The sequence below is a fragment of the Wyeomyia smithii genome, chromosome 1, assembly GCF_029784165.1.
Source record: "Wyeomyia smithii strain HCP4-BCI-WySm-NY-G18 chromosome 1, ASM2978416v1, whole genome shotgun sequence".
Taxonomy (NCBI): domain Eukaryota; kingdom Metazoa; phylum Arthropoda; class Insecta; order Diptera; family Culicidae; genus Wyeomyia; species Wyeomyia smithii.
Genome location: NC_073694.1, coordinates 81,224,320 through 81,249,118, shown reverse-complemented (window position 1 = coordinate 81,249,118; position 24,799 = coordinate 81,224,320). Strand labels below are relative to the sequence as shown.

Below are 24,799 nucleotides of genomic sequence, written 5' to 3'. Positions count from 1 at the left end.
GATGTTTTCGGTTTGGAAATTGGATCCCTGTATTGAAATTGGGTCCCTGTAATTGTTGCCGTAAGACGTATTCTACGTCAAAATGTAAGGTTTAGCAGAATGAACCAAATCTTAGAACATCTTGAATTGTTTCGACGATTACAGAAAAAGTTATGGACAAAAAACTAATTTTGAGGGATGTTTTCCTTTCATTCATGTGGTCCCCGTGACTCTGTGGTTAGCGATGTAGGTCGGCTAGCTCTCCCACACGGTTGTGATATCGGGTTCGATTCCCGATCGAGTCGAGGATCTTTTCGAGCTGAAAATTTTCTCGACTTAGCACTGGGGCACGGTGTATCGTTGTACTTATCCTACACATGCAAAATGTGCCAGTAAAAACAATATCGATAACGAATTCTCTCAACTAATCTAGTTGATCGAGACTATTAGCCCCAAGGCTAAGCGTGCGATATTGTTTTGTTGTTTCCTTTCATTCAGTACTCGGTTGGATACAACTAGAAACAGCTGAACTGTTTTGAGTAATACTGTTCTTTTGACAATCTTTCAAATGCATATAGTCTGGTTTGCTACTATCTGCAACCTTCGGGAAAATATGGACTCAAAATATGGTAATTTTCAGCAAGAGACTAGAAATATCTTTACAACAAATTAAAATATATCAAACCAATATATTCTACAAAAATACGAGGTTTAGCAGAATGAACCAAATCTTAGAACATCTTGAATTGTTTCGACGATTACAGGAAAAGTTATGGACGAGAAACTAATTTTGAGGAGTTTTCCTCGTCTTATCAGACCTACAGATAGAAGATTACACTAAGGTCGCCTTTTACGCGGCTTTTTTTACGCGGATTCCGGAATTTACGCTTTTTTTTACGCGGATTCCGGAAATTACGCGGTTTTTTTACACGGATTCTGGAATTCACGCGGTTTTTTTACGCGGATTCCGGAGTTTACGAGGTTTTTTTTTGCGCGGATTTCGGTTTTCCTTCACTCGGAATGCAGAACTAACGCTGTTTTTTTTGCGCGGATTCCGGAATTTACGCGTTTTTTTACGCGGATTCCGGAATTTAGGCGTTTTTTTTTACGTGTGTTCCGGAATTTACGCGTTTTTTTTACGCGGATTCCGGAATTTACGCGGTTTTTTTTTTACGCGGCACGTATCCCCCGCGTAAAAAGCGACTTTAGTGTACAGTGCTCAGCAATTCTTTTTCTTATAGATTTTTCTACAATTTTGCTGAAGAAAGCAATCTGGTATTTTGAAAATTTGAAAAAATAGTTTTTACATCTAACTACTAGGGGGATTGATAAAAAAACCGAAAACGCGAAAAGAAAGGCCGTGTTATATGGAACAAACTTGCTGAAGATACTGGGTACATAAAATCAATATTTCACAGTCAAATCTAAAACGATCAAGATATTTCGAGTTTAGACCACTGTGTACTGGAAGGACATCCCCTCTCGTGAACTGACGAAAAAGTCGCGATTGAAAGTTGAGACCAAGATAATTTTTAGTAAAAATCTCGTTCATCATGTGACAAATTTTAGGAACTCATTGCAAAAAATCACACTCTTCAGGATCGGGTAAGGTCATCAAAGCAATGAATAATTTTTTGCATGCTTAGGTTTGTAGAAATGTTCAACAATCAATTTTATCATGTGTCCCGTTTCTTGAACCCATTTGTCCCGTTTTTATCCCGAGAAAATCTGGTCAGCCTAAGTAATACTGATGCTAGTGATAGTATATCTATATTACATGTGCGACTATTCGAATCGATTTCCATCGAGATTGGATGTATGAAATCTGCTGGAGATGCAGATTTTGTACAAGACAAATCATTTTCCTCATTTAAAACTTATAAATGTCCGAAAAAAGATTTTGTTTTGTACTAGTTGAACGTCCCAGGCGATGCTCGGGATCAAAAGTTTCAAAATTAAGAATCATATTTCAAATTTCATTGACGCATTAGAACAACTCGCATCAGAAACATTATGTCACATTTTACCTCTCATACTTCCATCATAATTTTAAATACAATATCAATATTCTAAGAATGTACAGAGCAAAAATACCTATAACGGGTTGTATTTTGTGATTTAGGGATTTCAAAATGACGTCTGGAATTCCATTTTCGAAAGTATTGGAAGGTTTTCCAAATCGTCATTGAAGTTTGGTCATACGATCAACTGGGTCAACCACTACCTACATGTATAATGTATGTATAAAACAAAACTTCTAACATTATTGGTGTCGGCCAAGTAGAATTTTATTCAATTACCCGAAATCAAATTAATTCATTGATTGCAATGCCTCTCAGATGAGTGATTTACAGCATAGGAATGTTAGGGCTGGCTTTGTAGGGATGACACATGCTTAGCTATCAACTATTGGTGCATTTTTGCACGAACAGAAGGCAGATACATTAAAGAGATCATGATTAATCAAACATGCGCTGTAACTTTATTGAATTAACCCGCGTAAGCGTCGTTCGAATAATCGGTTAGGAGTAGACAGGTTGTCTCATGAACTTGGTTCGACGAACTCTAATCGAATGAAAATTTTCTACTTTGCATGAACTTGAACGAGTATAAATTCATATAGCACGATCACACTGATATTCTCATAAAAATACAAAAAAATCCCACAAATTTTGTTGTTTATCCCGTTACTATTTATTTATTTATTGCTTTTTTATAATATTTCATGAATATTTTAGTAATATTTTTTTTATGAAAATTGTAATATACATGCATTACTAACATCATCATATCTACAAAAACTCATAATTTATGCATTATAAAACCGAAAATGCAAATAATAATCCCTCTATTGATTGCGAGGTGTCTAGGAATGTTCTTGTCACGTGCCACTCGATGTTTCAATCTCACCACCCTTGCGCAGTAGCAACTGCAGATATGCGATTATAGGTCATTACAACCAAACCCGGCGTTTCAAGTTGTTTGATTTAGGTTTGCATACTCGAGCTGAGAGGTAGATTTGCTACCTCTTAAGAACATTCAGTTCATCATACACTTGTTTAAAAGAAAAATGTGGATTTCCTCCTACCCGTGAGGCGCTTGACTTTACAAGACGCAGACAGGGTAGTTCTAAGCTCCAGTCGTAATTATAGCTATGGACAATTGTTTTATTTAACATAACGGAATATTTATCTAAAGCGTATCGACATTCTCGGATTACTAATTATCAATGAGGTCAGCGCATGGCCAACAAATGGGGATATTTCACCGGCTCGTGACGAAAAATATCGATTCATCGCACATGTTCATGCTTGCTTAGTAGTTGAAGAAATGAAAATAAACGTGTTTGTGTCAGTTCCACGTAATGAAGGTCATCGTTCGTACTACGGGTCAGTGCAGGTACTTTCGGTTTACCTATATTCACCATTAATCTAGTAACACAGCGAAACTATATTGAAGAACAACATGGACAGTTACTTGAAGCGTATAGCTTATCTTAAGGCATATTTAGGTGCCTAACCTTGGTGAGTCGTTCATTTCCAATTCTGTTTTACTAGGTGTATTCGCAACGTTAACCGACTTTAAAACGTTATCTGCGAAAATTATGTAAGTCAATCTACTTACACGAGATTGAAAAACACTACACACGAATCATAATCTTTTATTATTTGTTTGTTTTCCAGACCTTTTCGTAAATTTTGCACGCGGAGAAAAAATAGTTTTTACTGAATGAACCCACATTTAAACTTTCATTTATCATCAACTGCAAGATTTTTGACAGAAACTCTAAAAGACCTTTTGCCTAGTCGTATTAAATAGCTATATGGTTCAACATTTCTTGTACCAGTTGTGAAACCTATTCGAAGGTGAATTGTCAAATAACGCGTAAGGGTTAACGGCACACGTACAAGATCTTTGAAAATATTGTTAGTTTTACTGTTGTTATCATTGTTATGTCGTCTTGTCTCTTCTTGGCAAACTGCGAGTGACTTAACCTGCGTCGCTAATTGTCCACTTGATTTGGCATTTGACATCGTTCGATTCGGAAGAGTTGCAGAAACAAAAAAAAGACCCTTGCACTAGATTTGCGAGGTGATCAACAAATTGGATGCAGAAACTTGCCAATTCTGGTCCAGTCATTACTACTAATTTCAAAATGTTTGGTAGAAATTTTCCGATTGATGGTTTAATTTTTTTTTCTACCATGAAATTATATTGATTCGTAATAAACATGAAGCATAGTTACATCCTAGATACGCACTATTGGGTAAGTAGACTGAAATTAGGCCTTCGAAAAATGAGTTATAAAAGATATTCAGAACATAGCAAAGCAAAACCTTGGTGCTACATTCTAATTCGGAGCTCGATCTTTTAATTATTATACACAGACTTCGCAGCCAACCGTTTTAGTGGGCAGGACAATTGCGGGGCTAGCGCTACGATCCTACTGACAGTAACAGTTTTTTCCGAGCATCGTACCTCAAGACCAGTTGAAAGGGTCAAAAGATATTTATCCAGGTCAATTTTCGTAGTAGAACCTTCCGATATCACAATCAGGTGTTTACAGAAAATACTCTCCATTAGAAGTGCAGTGCTTTGATGGAAGGAAAAGAGTTATCTGGCAATTATAAACACTTCCCATCTAGGCAGACAATTTTTATCACTTCCCTAGAATATCTGCCACCAGAAGTGAACTACAATAGAATCATACAACATTATATCTGCCACCAGAAAGTATCTGCCACTCAACAATATACTCAATATACTAAGGACATTTCAATCCTGAAATTTTACACATTCGAAAACTAGCTTTTAATATTAGAAATATATGAAATTTTACAAATCTTGAATTCCAACAGTATGTAGAGTAAGAAACGGCTCAAGCAGTGGCGCCTATTTCAATCTGTCAAAGAAAACGGGCCTCAAACTCCTGAATTTTGATCAATACCGACAGTTCCAATGACAAGAACGAAAAAACTGATCAACTAGCTGCCTTATGAACATCTAGCACACGAAAAAAATATTAACATATAAACAAGAAAAACTTTTGAATAAACATCAATTGAAAAAAAAACAATCAATGTTGCAGCCATTCAGGAGCTATTCGGGTAGTGAAGAAAATCCCCTGCAAAACAGATGTAAACTGCTGAAAATGTTGTCCCTTGATTTGGAAAGCATTTGGGCATACAAAACACACGTTTTTGTTGAAGATCGCACATTTGCAGGACTTTTCTTTACAAAGTTATATCATATTTTAGCTTATTTTTTCTATTATTTTAAGAACTAAATTTTGGATAAGTTTCATATAACATACTTCATAACTTCGTACCGAATGATGACTATCTTGATCTTAATTTTGAAAAGAGAGGAACTCTAAACAATTAAACGTTACTTCAAGTATTGAGATATGGAAGCGTTGTGAAAAATGGTTGATTTTACAGAATTTAGGATAAACTTAAATAAGTTTACTATATTTCCATTGCTGGACGAATCCATAAGAGCAGGTACCTAAGTGTATGTTATTCATTTTTTTAATGATTAAGTAAAATTTTGTTGCTGATTCCATGCATTCTCTGCAAACGACAGCTTATTGAGATGAACAATGGAACAAATACCCTATAATACACCATACCACGTCGTTATGTAGAAGAAACTAAATGTTGACTCATTTTCATTGTTTTGTGATCAGCTAGTTCCAGGTTATTAATGACATGTCTCGTTATGGACCTAATGGCAAAATACTTCCGATACTATTTAGGCAGGACGTTTAATAATCTCAGAGTGTAAAAAACTTCATATTGGCATCTTGATAGGCTTGTCAAAATATTTTTTTCAATTCTTTCATCACCAATATTTAGTGGTTAATTTGTGAGTTTGAAATTCAATTTGTGGTAATTCGTGGTTAAGTGGTTTCCGAGAAATTTTCAAAAAACTGAGTCTAGCCATCTTGAAACATGATTTTGCTTCAAATGAATCGGACAACGATGATATATACATCAATCGAAAGCTCTTGATTTGTGGTTCACGAAAATGTAATTTTAGGGTCATAATTACTAGTTTTTGTAAAGAAATTTGTGTTTTATTATTCACGGAGTTCTACTTTTTGTTTATTTGTTGTTGACGCTGCTGGCTGCTGGTGGCGTTGGCTGTTTGCGGTGTTTGTCACTGCTATACTGGGCGTGCGTGTGAGGAATATGGTAAATACCGAGATTCGGAGAACCAGGCGTAAAATGAATGTGTGTAAATTTGTTGGTAAAAAGGATACCGGTAACGAAAATGTACTTTCAAATGAAAGCAATCCAAATTCGACGGATTATTTTTCAGAACCAGTAGCAGAGCCGGATTTACGATTGTGGGGGTTCGGGGCCCAGTTTTGTGTGTGGGCCACAGAATAAACTTTATTCATCTTTGAAAACTCAACAAAAGTTTGTCTGAAATTTCCAGAACATCTTTTTATGCAATGCCAAATTTGACAGCCTTCCTTTTTTCATACGCAACCTTTTTTTAATTAGTTTCATCTTCGAAAAAAGACGGCTCCCCCAGTTGCGTTCGAAACCATTACACTCAAATATATACGTAATGCAATTTTAGTTTAAATGTAATTCGAAGGAAATATTCACTAGACTCCGAAACTACTTAAAGAAAGCGAGTTTGATTATTGGGGGTCAGACTTTCAAAATCCATTATTAATGGGGTCCTAAAGTTTTAAACGGTTTTCTGATTTTTATATATCAGCTGAAAGAGTGCAATTTTCTGAGCAAAACGTGATTTTTAAAAAATGTTTAGCATTTTCCTTTGATTTTTAAATGAAGGATAAAAATCTGCTCGAAATGCCTAAAATGACAGTTCTCTCATATACCGTACATGGGCGAAACGTCATCTTAGACCTTTCGAGCAGTTTTTTACTATTCATTTAAAAATCGAAGGAAAACGATAAACGTTTTTTAAAAATCACGTTTTGCTCAGAAAACGCGGTTTTTTCGAATGATATATAAAAACCGGTATAGCTTTAGGACCCTATTGAGACAAGTTTATTTTTTCTTGATTTGTGGTGGTCTCAAAATGTGGGACCCTCATTAAATCCGGCCCTGCTTTTGCAGGTCTATAAAATCTGCACACGTACTCTGAAAGTCTGCATTTCGCAAAGCACATCTGGTATCCCTGATTCGGACAAGTAAGCAACAGCAATGCATTAAAAAAAACTTGTGTGTTATTTTCTTTCTCTGCTTACCTCCCATGCGCGCTGGTTCGATTCAAATGGTGTGTTGGTATATGTCATTCCAAGAGAATCCGAATTGAACTTTTATGGAGGTAGTTGTGATATTGGCTCGATTTGCGGAAGCCTCAAAAATGTGGGAGCCCGGGGCCGGCCCCCTGGCCCTCCCCTTAAATCCGGCTCTGAGAATAGCAGTGACAAACACCCCAAACAGCCAACGCCACCAGCGGCCAGCAGCGTCAACACAAATAAACAAAACGTAGAACTACGTGAACAATAAAACACAAATTTACGTACATACACTAGTAATTATGACCTTAAAATTACATTTTCGTGAACCACAAATCAAGAGATTTCGATTGATGTATATATCATCGTTGTCCGATTCATTTGAAGCAAAATCATGTTACAAGAAGTTGTTTTTTGAAAATTTCTCGGAAACCACTTAACCACAAATTACCACAAATTGAATTTCAAACTCACAAATTAACCACTAATTATTTGTGTCAAAAGAATTAAAAAAAAAATATTTTGTCAAGCCATCTTGATTTATGATTCATATTGGGTGGTTTTTGGTCATTTTCGGCTATTTTTCAACACCGAAAGTTGCCATCTTGGATTTCAGAATGACATTTGGAGACAATTTTTGGCCACTGAGTGTCATTCTGGTTTCGGAAACACCCATATTGGGTGGTATTCGGTCATCTATAGATGTTTTCCAGAAACCGGAAGTTTTCATCTTACACGCAAAAGTTCAAGTCTTGTACAATAATGTGTCTTCCCAATTCGCACCAATTTTGCACTAAAATCGCACAATAAATGTATGAAATGCATAACGCAACAAATGTACAGCGAATGCATTTACATAGATTGAATTCAGAATATATATCACATACCTACATGAGAATCGAGACGTTCCGGTAAACTTCAGCTTCGGGTGAACGTTCGTGTTGGGACGCTCGAAAAATCGTACTTCATTTTCGTGTGCCGGTTCATATGAACGACTTGCTCATCCCCAATAATACTCTGCAACCAAAACAACTTTCAGCGATCAGGTTTCCCCACAACAACTTAGTGACGCTGGTGCCAGTAGCGTGGAATCATATGCATATGAACAAAACCAAATCATAGTCAAATGCAAAATGTTTTGAACAAACCTAAAGTCTTTTTAATTGTTGGTGATTCAATGATGTTTTTAAATGACTGAATTCATGAAAGGGAACCGATTAGTTAAGGTTTTTTATTAATCTAGTCAATACCCAAATTATGAGTATTGATTGCTTGCACTGTTTCAAAGAGAGCAACCTTCTGGAAAACATTATTAATACCAGTAGGAAACAACATGACGATACTAACACCAGTGGAAACTTTTTAAGTGTAGTAGTTTGGAGCTGCCCAATACATTGAAAAAACAATAGAGCATGATTTGCCTTATGCCCAACACGCAATCATTGTACTGGTTCCAAACAACATCAACAATTGCGCTGAAAACGCACAACTTTGTACTGGTTTCGCATCATCCAACCTTTGCGTGTATGTCAAAAATTAGCGTCTGGAGTCGATTTTTAGCTCCTGTGCATCATTCCGATCATTTTAGGCTGTATTCCGGGAAAATTGGTTGAAATATTGGTAAAAATGTCTGGAATCCCTCCCCCAAAGTATGGAGAAGTGCCAAACCCCCAGAGAAATTTATGTCCGATTTTTATGAGAGCCCTTCCTTTGAAAAAAGGGAGAGGTGTCGTCACCACGATTTTTTTTGCTCCCGAAAACCTCCGCATGCCAAATTTGATTAAATTTACTTGATTAGTTCATGAGTTGTAGAAATTATGTGTTTTATTTGTTTGGGAGCCCTCTCTTTCAGAAGAGGGAGGGGTGTCGAACCACCATATTTTTCTTACTCCCAAAAAACTTAATATGCCGTATTTGGTTGTATTTGCTTTGTCGGTTCTCGAGTTGTGAAGAAATTTTTATTTCATTTGTATGGGAGCTGTCTTTCCAGAAGAGGGAGGGTGGGACCTCTCCCTTTCAGAATAGGGAGGGATCTCGAACTATCTTAGTAACCTTTATCGGCCCCTAAAACCCCTATATACAAAATTTCATGGCTCTGACAGACAGACAGACAGACAGGACAGCATTTTTATACGTTTAAATATAGATACTCGATTATATATCCTTTTAGATTCCACTATTTATGGTTTCTGAACAACAGCTTAATAAGACCAAATATCATCCAATATGAGTACTTGTGGAACATTATGAAACCCAGAGGCCAAAAATCAACTTCAGACGCCATTTTGCCATTTTTGCTAATAGGTTCCTCAAAACAGCATAAAAAGGACAATCATTACCTAATGTGAGTTATTCATGAACCGGGATAATGCTCAGAGGCCGGGAGTCAACTCCATACTTCATTTTCAAGCCCGATTTTGCGACTTACGGTTTCTGGAAAACATCATTAATTTGTCAAATACATACAATCCAATAAAGGTATATTCACTCTTTGGGTTCTAGTATATTGATGTTGTATTTGATGTAATGATTGAAGTATAGAATTTAAAATTTTACGTAATATTTGTGCTAGAGAAATAGCAAAATAAAAAAAATTACTCCTCATTTCGAACACTTTAAACACGAGCAATATCGGAAGCGTTCAAATAGTACAATATAAAATTTGAATTAGGTTGAGGCCAGATATTTTGATCAACCATTTTCGTTTCTTTCCATAACGTTTGAACCCCGTATCGAATTGTTATGAATTTTTTTACTTGTACGTCTTAGAAACAGCCCATAGTGATGTTCAAATAAGTCGTGTAATCTTTGAGAAAATAGACTTACGTTGTATTTACAATTTAATACAAAACGGTTGAAATAAAAGTCCGATTATATTCAAATGAAATGGCAACCAAACCTTTCATTTGACACTAAGATTGTTGAAATTAGAACAGCCATCTTTGAGAAAACGATGGAATTTGAAAAGTCATCGGAACATGTTTCTTTTAACAACTTTTAAATCACACGTTCAATTATAAAAGTCATTAGTTAACCCTGAACCCGTTCATTGGACACCAATATTGTTCAAAACGGTTGTGTTTCTCAGTTAATGAAGTTTACAGACAGAGTTACAGTCCGATTACAATGAAATTCGATAGGGTGTTTTGAGGCAGCTAGACCTCTTATTTGACACTAATTTCGTGAAAATCGGTTAAGCAACCTCTGAAAAGTGAGTGAGTTTAAGTAGTCTTCGAATATGTTTCTTCTCAAAGCTGGATTTCACATTTTAAAACATAACAGGCGAAGTAATAATCCGATTGCAAAAAAAAAATCAAAAGGGTCTTATGGGGCAAATCTACCTTTCATATGACACTAATTTGTTGAAAATCGGTGCAGCCATCTCTGAGAAACAGAGGTGAGATTAAAAAGTCTCCAGAACACGTATATCTCCATGACTTTTGAACCACATGTTCAATCCTCATAAAATTCATAAGTTAAGGGTAATTTCTAAGATGATCATATTTCGTGATTTTTACATTTTGATACATAACCTCTAAACTAAAAATCTGATTACAATAAAATTCAATAGGGTATTATGGGATTTTGCAGTGATTGCTATACCTTTCTAGCAGAAAGGCAAAAATAGTACCTGTTGGCATCGTAATACTCGGAGCTCGGGCACGTTTTATACAGCAGAAGTTGTACTTGAATATTTTTCTCTTTGTAACGGTTTTTCTTTCGCTGTTCCCCAGTCTATATGGACGGTCCCTTCTTTGTGAACGATTTTTAATATATTTAACCCTTCATTACGCACAATTTAATGAAAAAATAACACATACAAATTTGAAATGTGTTTAAAAAAAGTGTTCCCAGTGGTCCCCGTGGTTCTGTGCTTAGCGATGTCGGCCGGCTAGCTCTCCCACACGGTTGTGATATCAGGTTCGATTTCCGATCAGGTCGAGGATCTTTTCGAGCTGGAAATTTTCTCGACTCAGCACTGGGGCACGGTGTATCGTTGTACTTATCCTACAACATGCAAAATGTGCCGAAAACAATATCGATAACGAATTCTCTCAACTAATCTAGTTGATCGAGACCGCATTAGCTCCTCAGGCTAGCGTGCGATATTATCGTTGTTTTGTTGAAAAAAGTGTTGGTAAAATCGACGTTCGTAAAATCGAGGGTGCGTATAATCGAGGGTGTGTATAATTGAGGGTTACCTGATCGCAGTACTCATTCATAATCGAGGGTTTGTATAATTAGGGTTACCTGATCGCAGTATTCACACAAATTAAAACTTAAAATCATTTGTTGTCATAATTATTTTTGGTATTAGTGAACTTTGCTACAAATCTTACGTGTTTTGGGTCTTCAAAAATATGACTACGAATTGCTGTTTTTTGACATGGTTGGGAAAGACGGACACATAGGGTGGGTAAGATGGACACTACGATGATAAAGATGGACACTCACAAAAAAGATGTAGTACGTTACGTATTCTTTTGATTTATGTGTTAGGTGATGGCCATACACTACTCTACGTTGTGGGTAGTATGAAGGCAAAAATTCACGGCCTATATGGCCTGTTCTAACTGCTAAGTGATTAATATCTGCTGGTTTTCTCGCGGGTGTACTTTATAAACATCTGTAGTACACAACCAATATTACATGTGAAAAATTCTTGGAAAATCCGTGTGTCCGTCTTTCCCTACCTTAGTGTGTCCGTTTTACCCGACCTGGCTGTAAATTTTTCAAACGATCGTAGCTCTCTATCAGAACATCGGAAATCTGCTGAATTTTCACTAGAAAACCGAGGAACGACGAATTAAACACTTCACTATCGGGAACAAATGAAAACACAAAAGTTTCAAAAGTTTTCCACTATTTTCCGTGAAATAAAAATTACATCAAATAGCGCGTTCACGGAAATATTAATTTTTTTTTACTTAAAAATTTGACAGTTTGCTTGCTGAAAGCCGACAATACATCTCAAAAGTATTAACACACTACGAAAAAGGTATTCGCATCACTCAACTATCATAATACATTCTAGTTTGTGAAATATTAAAAGTGTCCATCTTACCCGCAGTGTCCGTCTTTACCTACTTTCCCCTACATGGTTTTGTCACAATGACTGCACGTATAACTTCAAGGGCCTCCGTGGACAGTTTAAATAGGAGAGCAGACCAATGTTTATACTGTTCGTAGACAACTATTCATACACCAAACTCCCGAAGTCAGATTCAGCAATCTTTACTAAAATTCAACAATAAAAACCATGTACTGAAATTTCAGCAATTTTAATGTGTACTGAAAATGAAAAAATTGTGCTTGTAGTCAATATTTTTAGTCCGCGCGCGTAAAAAAGGCTTGTAAGTCTTGAACGCCGACCGTTGAAACGTGAAGGAAGTGTTTGGTAAGTGGAAAAAATAATTAATTTTGTTTTTCTTTAGTTCAGTGGAGGAAGATGGTGAAAGGACATCGGATGAACGGATCGGACTTGGGCGACACATTACTCGAGGATCAATCTTATCTTTGTGACATGTTGAAAGGTTAATAAATAATAAACAAAAAATCGACCTCCAACGTGTTTTTAAATCATACGAAGAATTCTCACTGAGCTGATATTTCAGTAATTCAACGGACGTTCGCTGGAAATTCAGTAATAGTTCGTCAAACATGAACTGAAGTTTCAGCGTGGCAAAATTCAGTAAAAGTTTACTGAAGTATGGTGTGACGGAGGAGTCGTTCCTCTCTCAAACACAAAACACCTGTCTACATAGAATGTAAATGCCCTCCATAAAGTCACTCGGATTCTAATCAACGTTGTCATCAACTTTATCGAAGACGCGATGATTCTGCTCATATCTGAAGCGAAATGTTTTGACCGGTCCGGATCAAAAATGCGACCCCTTCCCACAGAGCGAAATTCTCATCTTAATTTCAAAGGATGTGTGAAAACATGGAACTGTCATTTTGAACTTAAGCGGCAATGCTCTCGCTTTGTGGCGCTCGCGTCACTGACAAACCAAGCTCTGATATTGTTAAAATACCGATATGGCAACATTTATGCAGTGCAAGTGAAATTCCACAAGGCAGACAGTGTTTTGACGTATTTTGATTAAAATTTTTACACACAATTTTCAACTTTTTCAAATGAACATAAATGTCTGTTCTCTGTGGACCCTCCCGTAAAAACGGGAGGATCAAATTGTTATTGTATACACTCTTAATATTACAATGAACAGATTTCAAATTCGAAGTAATCCTCTTTCATTTTTGTAGAGGAATTCGGGCAAAATTGGATCAGACCAATCGATTTTTAGGATTTTTTCCTCGGTACAAAACATCTATTGATGCTCTACATACTTGATGTTATTTTTCTTTTTGAAATGCCAAAATTGTTTACGTAGAATTACCGTTTGGAGGTCAGGTTTTAACCAATTTAAGATCGGTTTTTTTTTCAAAGATGGGTTATTATATGGACAAACTCTTATAATTTTTTATAGCTTCAAAATAAAATTGCATTGGAATTTTTCGATTTCTCTTATATTCAAAATACCCGCTTAAAAATGATCCAAACTCGAGGAAATTTGTTTTTGCATCAAAATACATAAAAAATCATACATTGAAGCCAAGGCAGATGATATGTGATCCAATCTTGAACAATTTACGTTCAATAAAATCAAATAACGTTTACGATGAGAACTCACCGTTTTGGCTTGATTTTAACAACAACGGCAAATGCCTCATCAACTTTGTAGTCTCTGTAATTGCAGAGCAACTAAAAAAATCCCAATTTTATTACATTCTACAATTGCTATTTTTGATTTGGTGGAAACTTCTAAAAAATATCTTACGATGTCTTACAAGGGGGGAGGGGGGTTTGAAAAAGTAAAAAAAATATGCTTACGTAATTATTGAACGGCCCCTATCAGCGTTTTATTGAATCACGACTTGTTTTTTCATAAAACGTTATGTAAAAATGGTTTTAACGATTACAATTTTTTTATCATTCACGTTACTGTAAAATATGAAAGCACAACAGTTTCGCGAAAAAGCAAGAATACTTTTTATCATTTATATTGCTCTAAAAACATGAAACTCAATACCGTTTCAGAACAGTACTGTTTCTCGGTACAACACTGGATAAATGTAAATAAAAGAGATCTATCATCTAGGACTGTTGTTCACTTACGTCATAAAACTTTAAAGCACAAATCTAACTTATGGGTAACTTGAAAGTGATCATTTGAGTTATGTAAGGTAGCGAAGTAATTTTTAGAATAAAATTTCTTGATTTTACTTGATATTCCCTGGAATATAATACTACTTTCCTTGATATTATTCAGCATTCAACACAAAAAGTGCAACGAAAATGAACGTAACTCTGAAACCCCAGTGAAAATAAAACAATGGGTTCTGAAACAAAACAGAAACGGTACCGCATGTCGTTTTAGTGATAAAATGTTGTCTATCTGAAAAATCGCGTTTCGCGTTTTCCTTGATTGTTTTTCAATTTTCCCTGACATTCCCTGATTTTCCTAATCGAAAAATGAATTCCCTGACATTTCCCGATTTTTCAGGTTTACGCCACCCAGGTTATGTTATTAAAGGTATGCACGTAGCGCTCGTATATAAATACCCAGCCGTAAATTGTGTTTCTTTCATTGCATGTCAATGGAGTTCAGTATTTTTACTGTTTAGTAGTTATGTGCGAGAGCTACCTGAATACCCCAATTTACTTATTGGTATTTATATCTGCTTTGTTATATGTGGCTATTGCGTAAGATACAATCAAAATTTTGCGTACAGCAATTCACGCAAATGTTAATGGTTAAAGAATCATAACCGATTTCGTAGAGGGAAAAGTAGAGGAAAAAATTGCTCAGTAAACGTCTTTTGCAAAAAAATGAGTTTAACTTGGTAATCAATAATCGAAAACTTACTCTAATGCGGACATCTTTGCCATATCCAGAATTGGTTTACCTAAACCTTTTATTACTTGGAAATGACATTTCAACCCAATTGAAATAAGAAGAGAAACAGTAACATGTTTGCAACAATAATTCTATAAAAATGGAAAATTATAAAATTTGTTTCATATATGATAGTGAAAGTGTGAAAGTGATAGTGAGTGTGGTCCTCGTGGTTCTGTGGATAGCGATGTCGGTCGGCTAGCCCCACACGGTTGTGATATCGGGTTCGATTTCCGATCAGGTCGAGGATCTTTTCGAGCTGGAAACTTTCTCGACTCAGCGCTGGGGCATGGTGTATCGTTGTTCTTATCCTACAACATGCAAAATGTGCCGAAAACATTATCGATAACGAATTCTCGCAACTTATCTAATTGATTGAGACCGCGTAGCTCCCCGGGCTAGCGTGCGATATTGTTATGATAGTGAGAATATTATTTCGCATGTGCCACTGATTCATACAGCACTCGATTTCACTACTGCACATTGCGCAGATAAAATAACCGATTATTACCAATGGAAATTTCCTCATGCCGATTTTATCCTTAGGTGTCATCCATAAATTATGTAACGACTTTTTCCGGAATTCTAGACACCCCCCCCCCCTTTTTTTTCCTCCATAAGGCATCGTAAAACTTCACATTTTCTCTACCCCTCCCCACCAAATCTAAAAAAAAAAAAACAAAATTCTAAGGAAAAACGGAATTAATTCAACAACTTTCAGTTATTGAAAAAGCCTTTTGTCATGTTGAACAATTTCGTAGAGAATAAAAAACCGAACAAGTTCACCGATTCGAATACGAAGTAAGTACATATTCATTCAGCTGGGGTGGATTTGCTACCTGCCCGGGTTTATCTGATAGAATCTAAGTGAGATATTTTTGAACTGAATAATGATTTTTTTAGCTGTGAAAATTTGTTTTTTCGTTTTTTAATCTTACGCATGATTCTCCCCCTTCGTAAGCATTCGTAAAGCAGGTATTAGACTGAGAAAATATTTACTGTTTTTGGTACGGATTTTATTTTGTGCAAATATAATTCGTGCCAAAAATAGCAAATATTAGCTTCGTCTAATGCTTGCTTAAAAAATGTGCATATTCTCCCCCTAAACCCATATGTAATTTGTAGATGACCCCTTATGTTATATTATTACCAACAGTATATTTAGTTTCTTAGGATGAAAGGTTAGAATGATGAATTTTCTGGAGCATGATTTATTAAAATTGGCTGATGAAAGACAATGAAATACCGAATACAGTCAGGTTATTTTTACGCGGTGATAAGTTCCAAATTTGTATGGAACCGCGTGAAAAAAGACTAAATTGAAGTGTGAAAACAACGAAAAAAACCGTCCCAGAACGTTTGAACTTTAAATGAATATGATAATTGTTAGTCTAAAGGCACTAATAGAAACCTACAGTATTTACCCCAAAAATTGTGACTTTTTTTGAAAATTATTACCCTAAAACGGAAAACGTGATAGGAATGGAGTCGATATCTTGTACCGTTTTTGATTTATTGGAAAAAGCAACCCGCGTAAAAAAACTGACTGCACACACATTCAGATATGACACATTAACTGATGGCAGGAAGCAATAAGCTCTTATTTTACCTAAGCTAGTATAAGAAGGTAATTCGTTACGAACTGTGCAAATTGGCCTACAACAAACAATGTCAGAAATCAGGTAAACATGTTATTTTTGAACGCTCGTTTATCAGTGGAAATTTTGTGTGTTAGTATGGCAGACGTAGCTCACAAAATCCGTTACTATCAACTGGGCTAAATTGGAACATATCACGTAAATTATGTATTGAAGTTAGTTTTTTGAATTGCACTAAGTGCACACAATCATTTGCTTGCATTTGAATGTTCCGATTCATCCAGAGTCCAACATTAATTTTATATTAATAAACTCACATCATTTTGACACTTTGAAGGAATAGGTATAAGCTTGCCTCCAATAACTCTCACTCACTTATGAGTTTTTTGGAGGAAGCTGTCGATTGTAGTAGAATCTTAGTCGTTCACTTTCCTCTAACCCGTAGTTAAATCAATAAATACTGCACCTTTATCACACAATGAATGCACCAGCACCAGCTGGCAATAGTTATTCGTATCACTTTTGTTATATAAAGCCTATATACACGCCAGACTTGATTTCTTCTCAAAAGACTGCAGAATAAACTGTTTTTTTTTCTTAAATGGTTTAAAAACGGTTGAAACCATACAATGGCACAATAAAAGCGAGTGAGAGCCTCTTAACTCCTAGTATATGACTATACAGATTGATAAAGCTCTACTCAATAGAGGATAACGCCGTAGTAGAACCACATCCCACCGGATTACCCGACAAGCGAAGACTGAGTCGGTTGATTGGGATCGCGATCAAATTTAAACAGTTGCATCGACCGACGACGAACTGTTTTTTTCGCAGATACTAGGTTTATTTCGCCGAGCCTTCGTCTCGCATACTAATCTATCAGTACTCGTGTGCCGGTAGTGTGTATCACTAGAGTGGCAACTGTTCCAGCAAACTACTACAATTCTGCTGTCTGAAAACCGATGTTCGTCGCCTGCTACTAGTAAAAGTAATTCATTCAGCATATCAATGCTACGCTATCTCCGACTTACGATCATGTCTTGCAGTCAAACGTGTGATGTTACAAGACAACTGACAGTACTTATTAGAGTGACGTATAGCGGATTCTCAATCGTTCGGCGCTTTCAATGTAGATCCTTTGAAAAATTACTATGTCAGAATTGCTGTTATCAGTTTAAATGCCTTTCTCTAAGTGCGATAGTATTCGTCATATTCGTGACAAACAACTTTCGTATGCTTGTTCAGTAGCTAATAGGTGACCAGAAGTTGTTAACGCTTCTGCAATGTCTTATAGTGCGCGAGACAAGATGGCTTGTTTAAATTTAAAAAATGTTTATATTATTAATAATATTGGGTTTATAGTTGATACGATTAGAAGCGATTCCTATAGCTAATGGATAGAATTAGAAGTCAGAAGTTATTTTAGTAGTTAACATAACATTAGTAGCTCAATGTTACAGTGGGGACGAATGACCGTGCGAGGTTAAAGTCCCTCTCAAAGAAATCAATCAATCAATCAATGTTACAGTATTTTCTATAATGATAATTTTCAAATAAACTAGTACTGAAATATTTATAGAACTGTTTAACTGTTTGGCAACTATTTTTTCGTACAATGCATAGTCTTTTTGTCAATTGACACATCTACGATATGCAAACGCAGATGAGAACCATGGTGATTGACCTTCCATGTGACAAATTTCACGGTCTAGTTTCAAAAAATTACACGCTACTGTGCAAAACTTCATTATCGTATATGTTTTTGTATTTTACTTTGGTAAATAAAAATTTTTAAAAATCAATCTGGCCTGGTGTCCCGTTTTTTTAACCTTTTTGTCTCGTTTTACAATTCTCGACTTCACCTTTACTTATTTGGTTTCAAATTTTAGAACTGATCCTCACTATAGAAAAGCAAAAAATTCTGGTTTTCATAAAAAATATATAACTCAGCTAAATATCCACCGATTTTCACAAAACCACTTTTGTTTGATTCGTCATTGAATATACTTTCAAAATTTTAGTGTATTTGTAGTATCTTTCTCACAAAAACGGGTGGCGAATTTCAAATTTGGTTGAAAAATTGCGTGAAAAAGTCTAAAAAATTAGATCTAAACTCAAATAACTCAACATGTTTCAGTGATATTAGTACAAACCTGTATATATTTTGAAAGCTCTGTTTATCTTCTTCCAAAAACGGCTAAAATATTGAAAATCGTTCCAGAAATGACTGAGTTAAAAAAAGTTGTATGCACTGAGGTCAAAAATCCGTATTTCGACCATAACTTCCGATTTTTGGGGTGTTTGGAAAATTTCTAGTATGAGCGAATGTTACACTCAACAAGACCTACAACCTACACTAGGTCACTTCAGAAGTTCTTGCATTTTTTTTATTCATAGCACAGTGTTATAGCTTTTTGACCATACTTGTGAATTCTGGTGCCCCTAGTGTATGGAGAAGTGTGTCAAAAGGCCGCAGAGTAATTGCAAGCCGGGTTCGTCGCTTCTACGTTGGCTGACAAGAAAACTCAGAAGTTTCTAAAAAATGTGTCTTTCTTTTGGCACCAAAATTGACAGGATTAGTTAACAAGCAATAATCTTAATTTTTTTCCAGTTTGGCGTCATCCATTAATTATGTAAGGACTTTTTTCGAAGCTTTCGACCCCCTCCCCCTTCCCCCATAATAAGGCTTAGTAAGATTTTGCATTACCCCTTTCCCCATCCCCCCCCACGAATCTTACGTAAGATTGTCTTTTTAGGGAAAAAAATATTTTCGAAGGTAAAACATTTTTTCTACACATAGCATATTCGTAGAGAATAAAACAAAACAAGTTAATACAGTTAATACTATGTTAAAGTAAACAAAATTCAAAATTAAGTAGAAATGAAGTAAAGCACGCAATCACCCAGCGACGGCGAATTCACTGCTTTCCCAAGGTTCAACTGTTAAAATCGCAGGGATAAATAAATCAACAAATTTTATTTTTTTTTTAGTTTTGTAAACTTTTTTTCAGTTTTTTTTTAATTTTTCAATCTTACGTAAGATTCTCGTGAATCCCCCTTCGTAAGCATTCGTAAGAAATTTGGATACCCCCCCTCTCCCCCTAAACCCTTACGTAATTTGTGGATGACCCCTTTGCGCTCTAGGGCAAAACCTGTGTTTACCAGTGTTATCTTTATTATTTTAATGCTTAGTTTGGAGATGTATTAAGAACTTCAGGAAACGACTTGTTGGCATGTGAATATATTGCTGCCAACGCGTCCAAGCGTTTCGAACTTTCCTTTAACACCACCCTGTGTGCAATATAGGCATACCTGATGCACTAACTTGCCATAAAACGGCCAAGGTGCAACGCGTCTAATATTATTTTCATTATCTTTACTGGCATATAACGTACCACATCGTAGATAGCCGTGTGCGACTGCGGGTGAATGTTCTCATTTAATTTAGGACGCAGTTGACGACGGTCTATGTCGGTTGGTAACTCTGAACAAATAAGGACTAATGTCGCTATTGATTCTCAGTCTTTTACTAAAAATACGGCACAATGTTCAGCCCCTGTTTTTCTTAAGTTTCTTTTTAGAACCACAAATATGATGAAACGTGTGTTAAGAATTCTCACAACATTAATTTACTGCTTACAGTGCAATGTACCATAATCAAAGGATAAATTGCGAAATTGCGAATTTTTATGTTATATTTTTTTATTGTTTTATACAATTTCAAATACGCCCTTCTTAAGATTTGCACGTTAGAAAAAAAGCCAACATATCAGCAAAATTTTATTCGGACCAGAGTCAGTCGCTTCCAACCATTTTGCTATTTGATGTGGCAATGCTCAATAATATTCTACGAACATTTTCAACAAGCCTATGAATGGCTAGAATCAGAATTGATTACGAGTAGGGGTAAGCGGGGTAAGACCGCCCCCTTAAACAATTCTGTTTATAGAAAAAAAAGTTGCGGCTGCAATTCCATTTTTTCTTCTCTAAGAGGTTCTTCTATTCAATACCCGCATTTAAAAAATAAGAACTGAAATATTTTTGTTTATTTTCCAGCTTTTTTTTTTAATTTTAAAAATTCATTGAAAATGTGCAGATCTTTTTCATGCGGGGTAAGGCCGCCCACCAGCGGGGTAAGATCGCCCACCATTTTTTGAGGATAAGAAATATTTTTAGGGCCAAAACGGTTGATTTTATCGGTATAGTGTCTTTGACAAAGTTGCAGATGTATTTTTTTTTTCTTTTTAAAAAATATACACTGTGAAAAATTGTAACAATTTTTTTTTCTAAGTTTAAACTTTTTTTATTTTTTGATTATCCAAGTTCAAATCAATGTTTAGGTAACTTTTTATGGCTTTCAAAATAAACAGATTTTTCAGAATTGGGGTTTTTCAAGATATTCAATTTAGAATATACCAGTCTTTAGGCCAAAAATAAAAACTCATTCAACCAGTTTGTATGTTTTTTTCGAGGACTTATTATGTATAGAGTAATAATAATAATTATTAATTTTTTTATTCATATTTTCAATTCTTTTATGTTTTTTTTTATTTTTGAAGAACAAAATTACCTACGACTCTATACTAATCAAACAAAATTCCCAAAAAAATTCTTTACTAAATTTGAGCTAGTAATATTTCTATTACTCCATGATCCAACAATCATAAAATTTTGAAATTTTTTTTTTTTGTGTAGATTTTGCAAGCAAAATATGATTTTTTTAAATAAATTTAAAAAAAATATTTTTAATTCTGTTTTTTATCTTTTCTTTAAATTTTTCTACAGTGTATACTTTTTTCGGAAGTAAAAAACTACTATTTTCAACTCTGCCGGAGACGTCATACCGATCGAACAAACCGTCCTGGCTCTAAAATTATTTTTGTTCATTAATTCCATTTCTACACAAGTTTACTTTTCAAAAATTAGTCTTGTTGAAAAAATATTACTAGAAAAGCTACAACCAAATCGAAAATGGTCGATTAACCTCGTTGTCTTATATGGCTTGAAATTGCTTCAATGATCCTTTTAATATTGTCTTTGTAGTGTCGAGGCGTTTGGGTCTTGAAGTAAAACAACAAACAGTTGTATGCGTAGCGGTTTTACCCCATGTATAGTGGGCGGCTTTACCCCCAGTGGAACAAAATTACAAGATTACTCACGGCTTTCGATATTTCCGAAAGAAGAGAGATTCAGGCAAGCGATTGAACGTATATTTACGGACAAAACAATAGATTTTTGACAGAAAAACCTTAAGTCCCGTTGCCGCAAAACAATAGCGCATTGACTGGTTGTCAACTGAAAGGTTGTTTTCGATTATTTCTGTGACCGTTCGCGCACTATCAAAACAGAAATGGGTGCAAAATGTTAGGTATTTATACTGTAATAGACACGTTAAAGCAATTTTTCAATCTATCTTCTAAACATATAAAAATGCAGCTCTGTCTGTCTGTCTGATCCATATAGGCTTGGAAACTACTGAACCGATCGATGTGAAATTTTGTATATAGGGGTTTTAGGGGCCGAGAAAGGTGACTAAGATAGTTCGAGACCCCTCCCTCTTCTTAAAGGGAGGGGTCCCATACAAATGAAACACAAATTCATGCACATCTCGAAAACTAACCAAGCAAATGGAACCAAATATGGCAGGTAGATGATTTTAGGGGAAACAAATATATCCATAATGGTCTGACACCCCTCCATCTTCTGGAAGGGAGGGGTCCCATACAAATGAAACACAAATTCATGCACATCTCGAAAACTAACCAAGCAAATGGAACCAAATTTGGCAGGTAGATGTTTTTAGGGGTAACAAATATATCCATAATAGTTTGACACCCCTCCCTCTACTAAAAGGGAGGGGTACCATAAAAATAAAACACAAATTTCTGCACATCTCAAGAACTAACCAAGTAAATGGAACCAAATTTGACAGGTGGATGTTTTTAGGGGTATCAAATATATCCATAACAGTTTGGCACCCCTCCCTCTTTTAAAAGGGAGCGGTCCCATATAAAAGAAACACAAATTTCACACAGCTCGAGAACCAATCCACCAAATAGAACCAAATTTGGCAGGTAAATGTTTTTAGAGGTAACAAGTATGTCTATAATGGTTCGACATCCCTCCCTCTTATGTGAGGGAGGGGTTTCAAACAAATGAAATACAAATTTCTGCACATCTCGATAACTAACCAAAGAAATGGAACCAAATTCGGCAGGTGAATATTTTTAGGGGTAACAAAGATGTCTATAATGTTTCGACACCCCTTCTTCTTTTTGATGTGTTGAGGTATTTGAGAGCAAGAAAAATTTTAGACTCCAGACGCCATTGTTAAATTTAAGATGGAAACTTCCGGTTTCTATCCGGAAAATGGCTCCAAATATCATTTTAAAATCCAAAATGGCGACTTTCGGTTTCTGAAAAACAGTGGGATAGAAGCAAATGCCACCCAATATGGGTATTTCCGAAATCGTGATGATGCACTGAAACCACAAATCGACCTCCGACAACATTTTGAGCTGTAAAATGGCGACTTCCGGTGACTGGAAAACTGCCGAAAATGACCAAATACCACTTGTTATGGTTGTTTTTTTTTTTAACCAGAATGACGTTCAGAGGCCAGAAATTGTCTCCAAATGCCATTTTGAAATCCAATATGGCGACTTCCGGTGCCTAAACAAAAGTGGCAAATGACCAAATAACACTCAATATGGGTATTTCCGGGATTGTTATGGTGCACTGAAGCCACAAATCGACCTCAGACAACATTATGAATTGTAAGATGACGACTTCCGGTGAATGGGAAACTGCCGAAAATGACCAAATACCACCCAATATGGGTGTTTCTTCAACCAGAATGACGCTCAGAGGCCAGAAATTGTCTCCAAATACCAATTTGAAATGCAAGATGGCGACTTCCGGTTTCTGAAAAACAGCCAAAAATGGCCGATTTCCATCCAATGTGAGATGCTTCGATACCAGAATGATACACAGGAGCTAGAATCGACCACAGACATCATTTTGAATTCTAAGATGGTGACTTCCGGTTTCTGGAAAACAGCCGAGAATGACTAAATAACACCGATTATGGATGTTTCTTAAACCAGAATGACGCTCAGGGGCCAGAAATTGTCTCCAAATGGCATTTTAAAATCCAGGATGGTGACGTCCGGTTTCTGAAAAATAGCCTAAAGTGACCAAATACCACCCAATATGAGTGTTTCTTTAACCAGAGTGATGCATGGAGCTAAAAATTGACCTCAGACACCATTTTGAATTGTAAGACTTCTGGGAAACAGCGAAATACTACTACATATGAATATTTCCGTAATCGAAATAATGTATAGAAGCCAAGCATTGACCCTGGACACCATCTTGAATTCGAAGATGACCACTTTCAGTTTCTGGAAAACAACGAAAATAACTGAATACCACCCAACATGAGTATTGCCGGAATAGAGGTGGTGTACCAATGGCAAAAGTCGAGGATGTTGTCATTCCGATAAAACCAATAATTTCAAATGACATAAACAAATCGCAAGAAATTAATGAATTTGGAATGTTGAAAATTATTAAATTAAACACAAAAATAGGCGGGACGAAGTATGCCGGGTCAGCTAGTTTTCATATAACTTGGTAGTAAAACAACGGTGGGCGGTCTTACCCCGCTGAGCGGTCTTACCCCGTTTACCCCTACAACAATATAAGCAAACTCAGAATATAACTTATTTTTTTTTTTAATAGGGGGATTTGTTAGTAGCTTAAGTATTTATGATACATATTAGTAAATAATGAGTATGTGTGTCCAATCATAAATGGTGACTTCTCAACACTGTTAGTAATTTGTAATTTAAATTGTTAGCTAACTTATTGGCTATAAAGAGAGCTTATCGTAGCAATTGAGGATTGCAACGATTTTTGTCGAAAACTGTTAATAATTTTATTTGACATAGCTTCCAATGCTTCAACACCAGTAAGTCTATGTAATTCGAGTGTACCAAACCAAGGAGGACGCTTCAAAATCATTTTCAGAATTT

General features: G+C 35.8%; 1 protein-coding gene across 5 annotated transcripts in view; it reads right to left on the bottom strand.

The window, feature by feature from the left end:
- Positions 1-24,799, bottom strand: part of LOC129719200 (glutathione hydrolase 1 proenzyme-like) — a 159,341-nt gene that overhangs the window by 61,810 nt on the left and 72,732 nt on the right. The window contains exon 1 of one of the 5 annotated variants that reach the window (XM_055670722.1): positions 17,081-17,606. The exons of 2 other annotated variants lie outside the window; for them this stretch is intronic. In XM_055670722.1, the coding sequence (XP_055526697.1) occupies positions 17,081-17,085 (5 nt within the window). In that variant the 5' untranslated portion in view covers positions 17,086-17,606. Of the gene's footprint in view, positions 1-17,080; positions 17,607-24,799 lie in introns of those variants that run through there. 2 more of the 5 variants (XM_055670724.1, XM_055670723.1) reach the window with 2 other exon arrangements.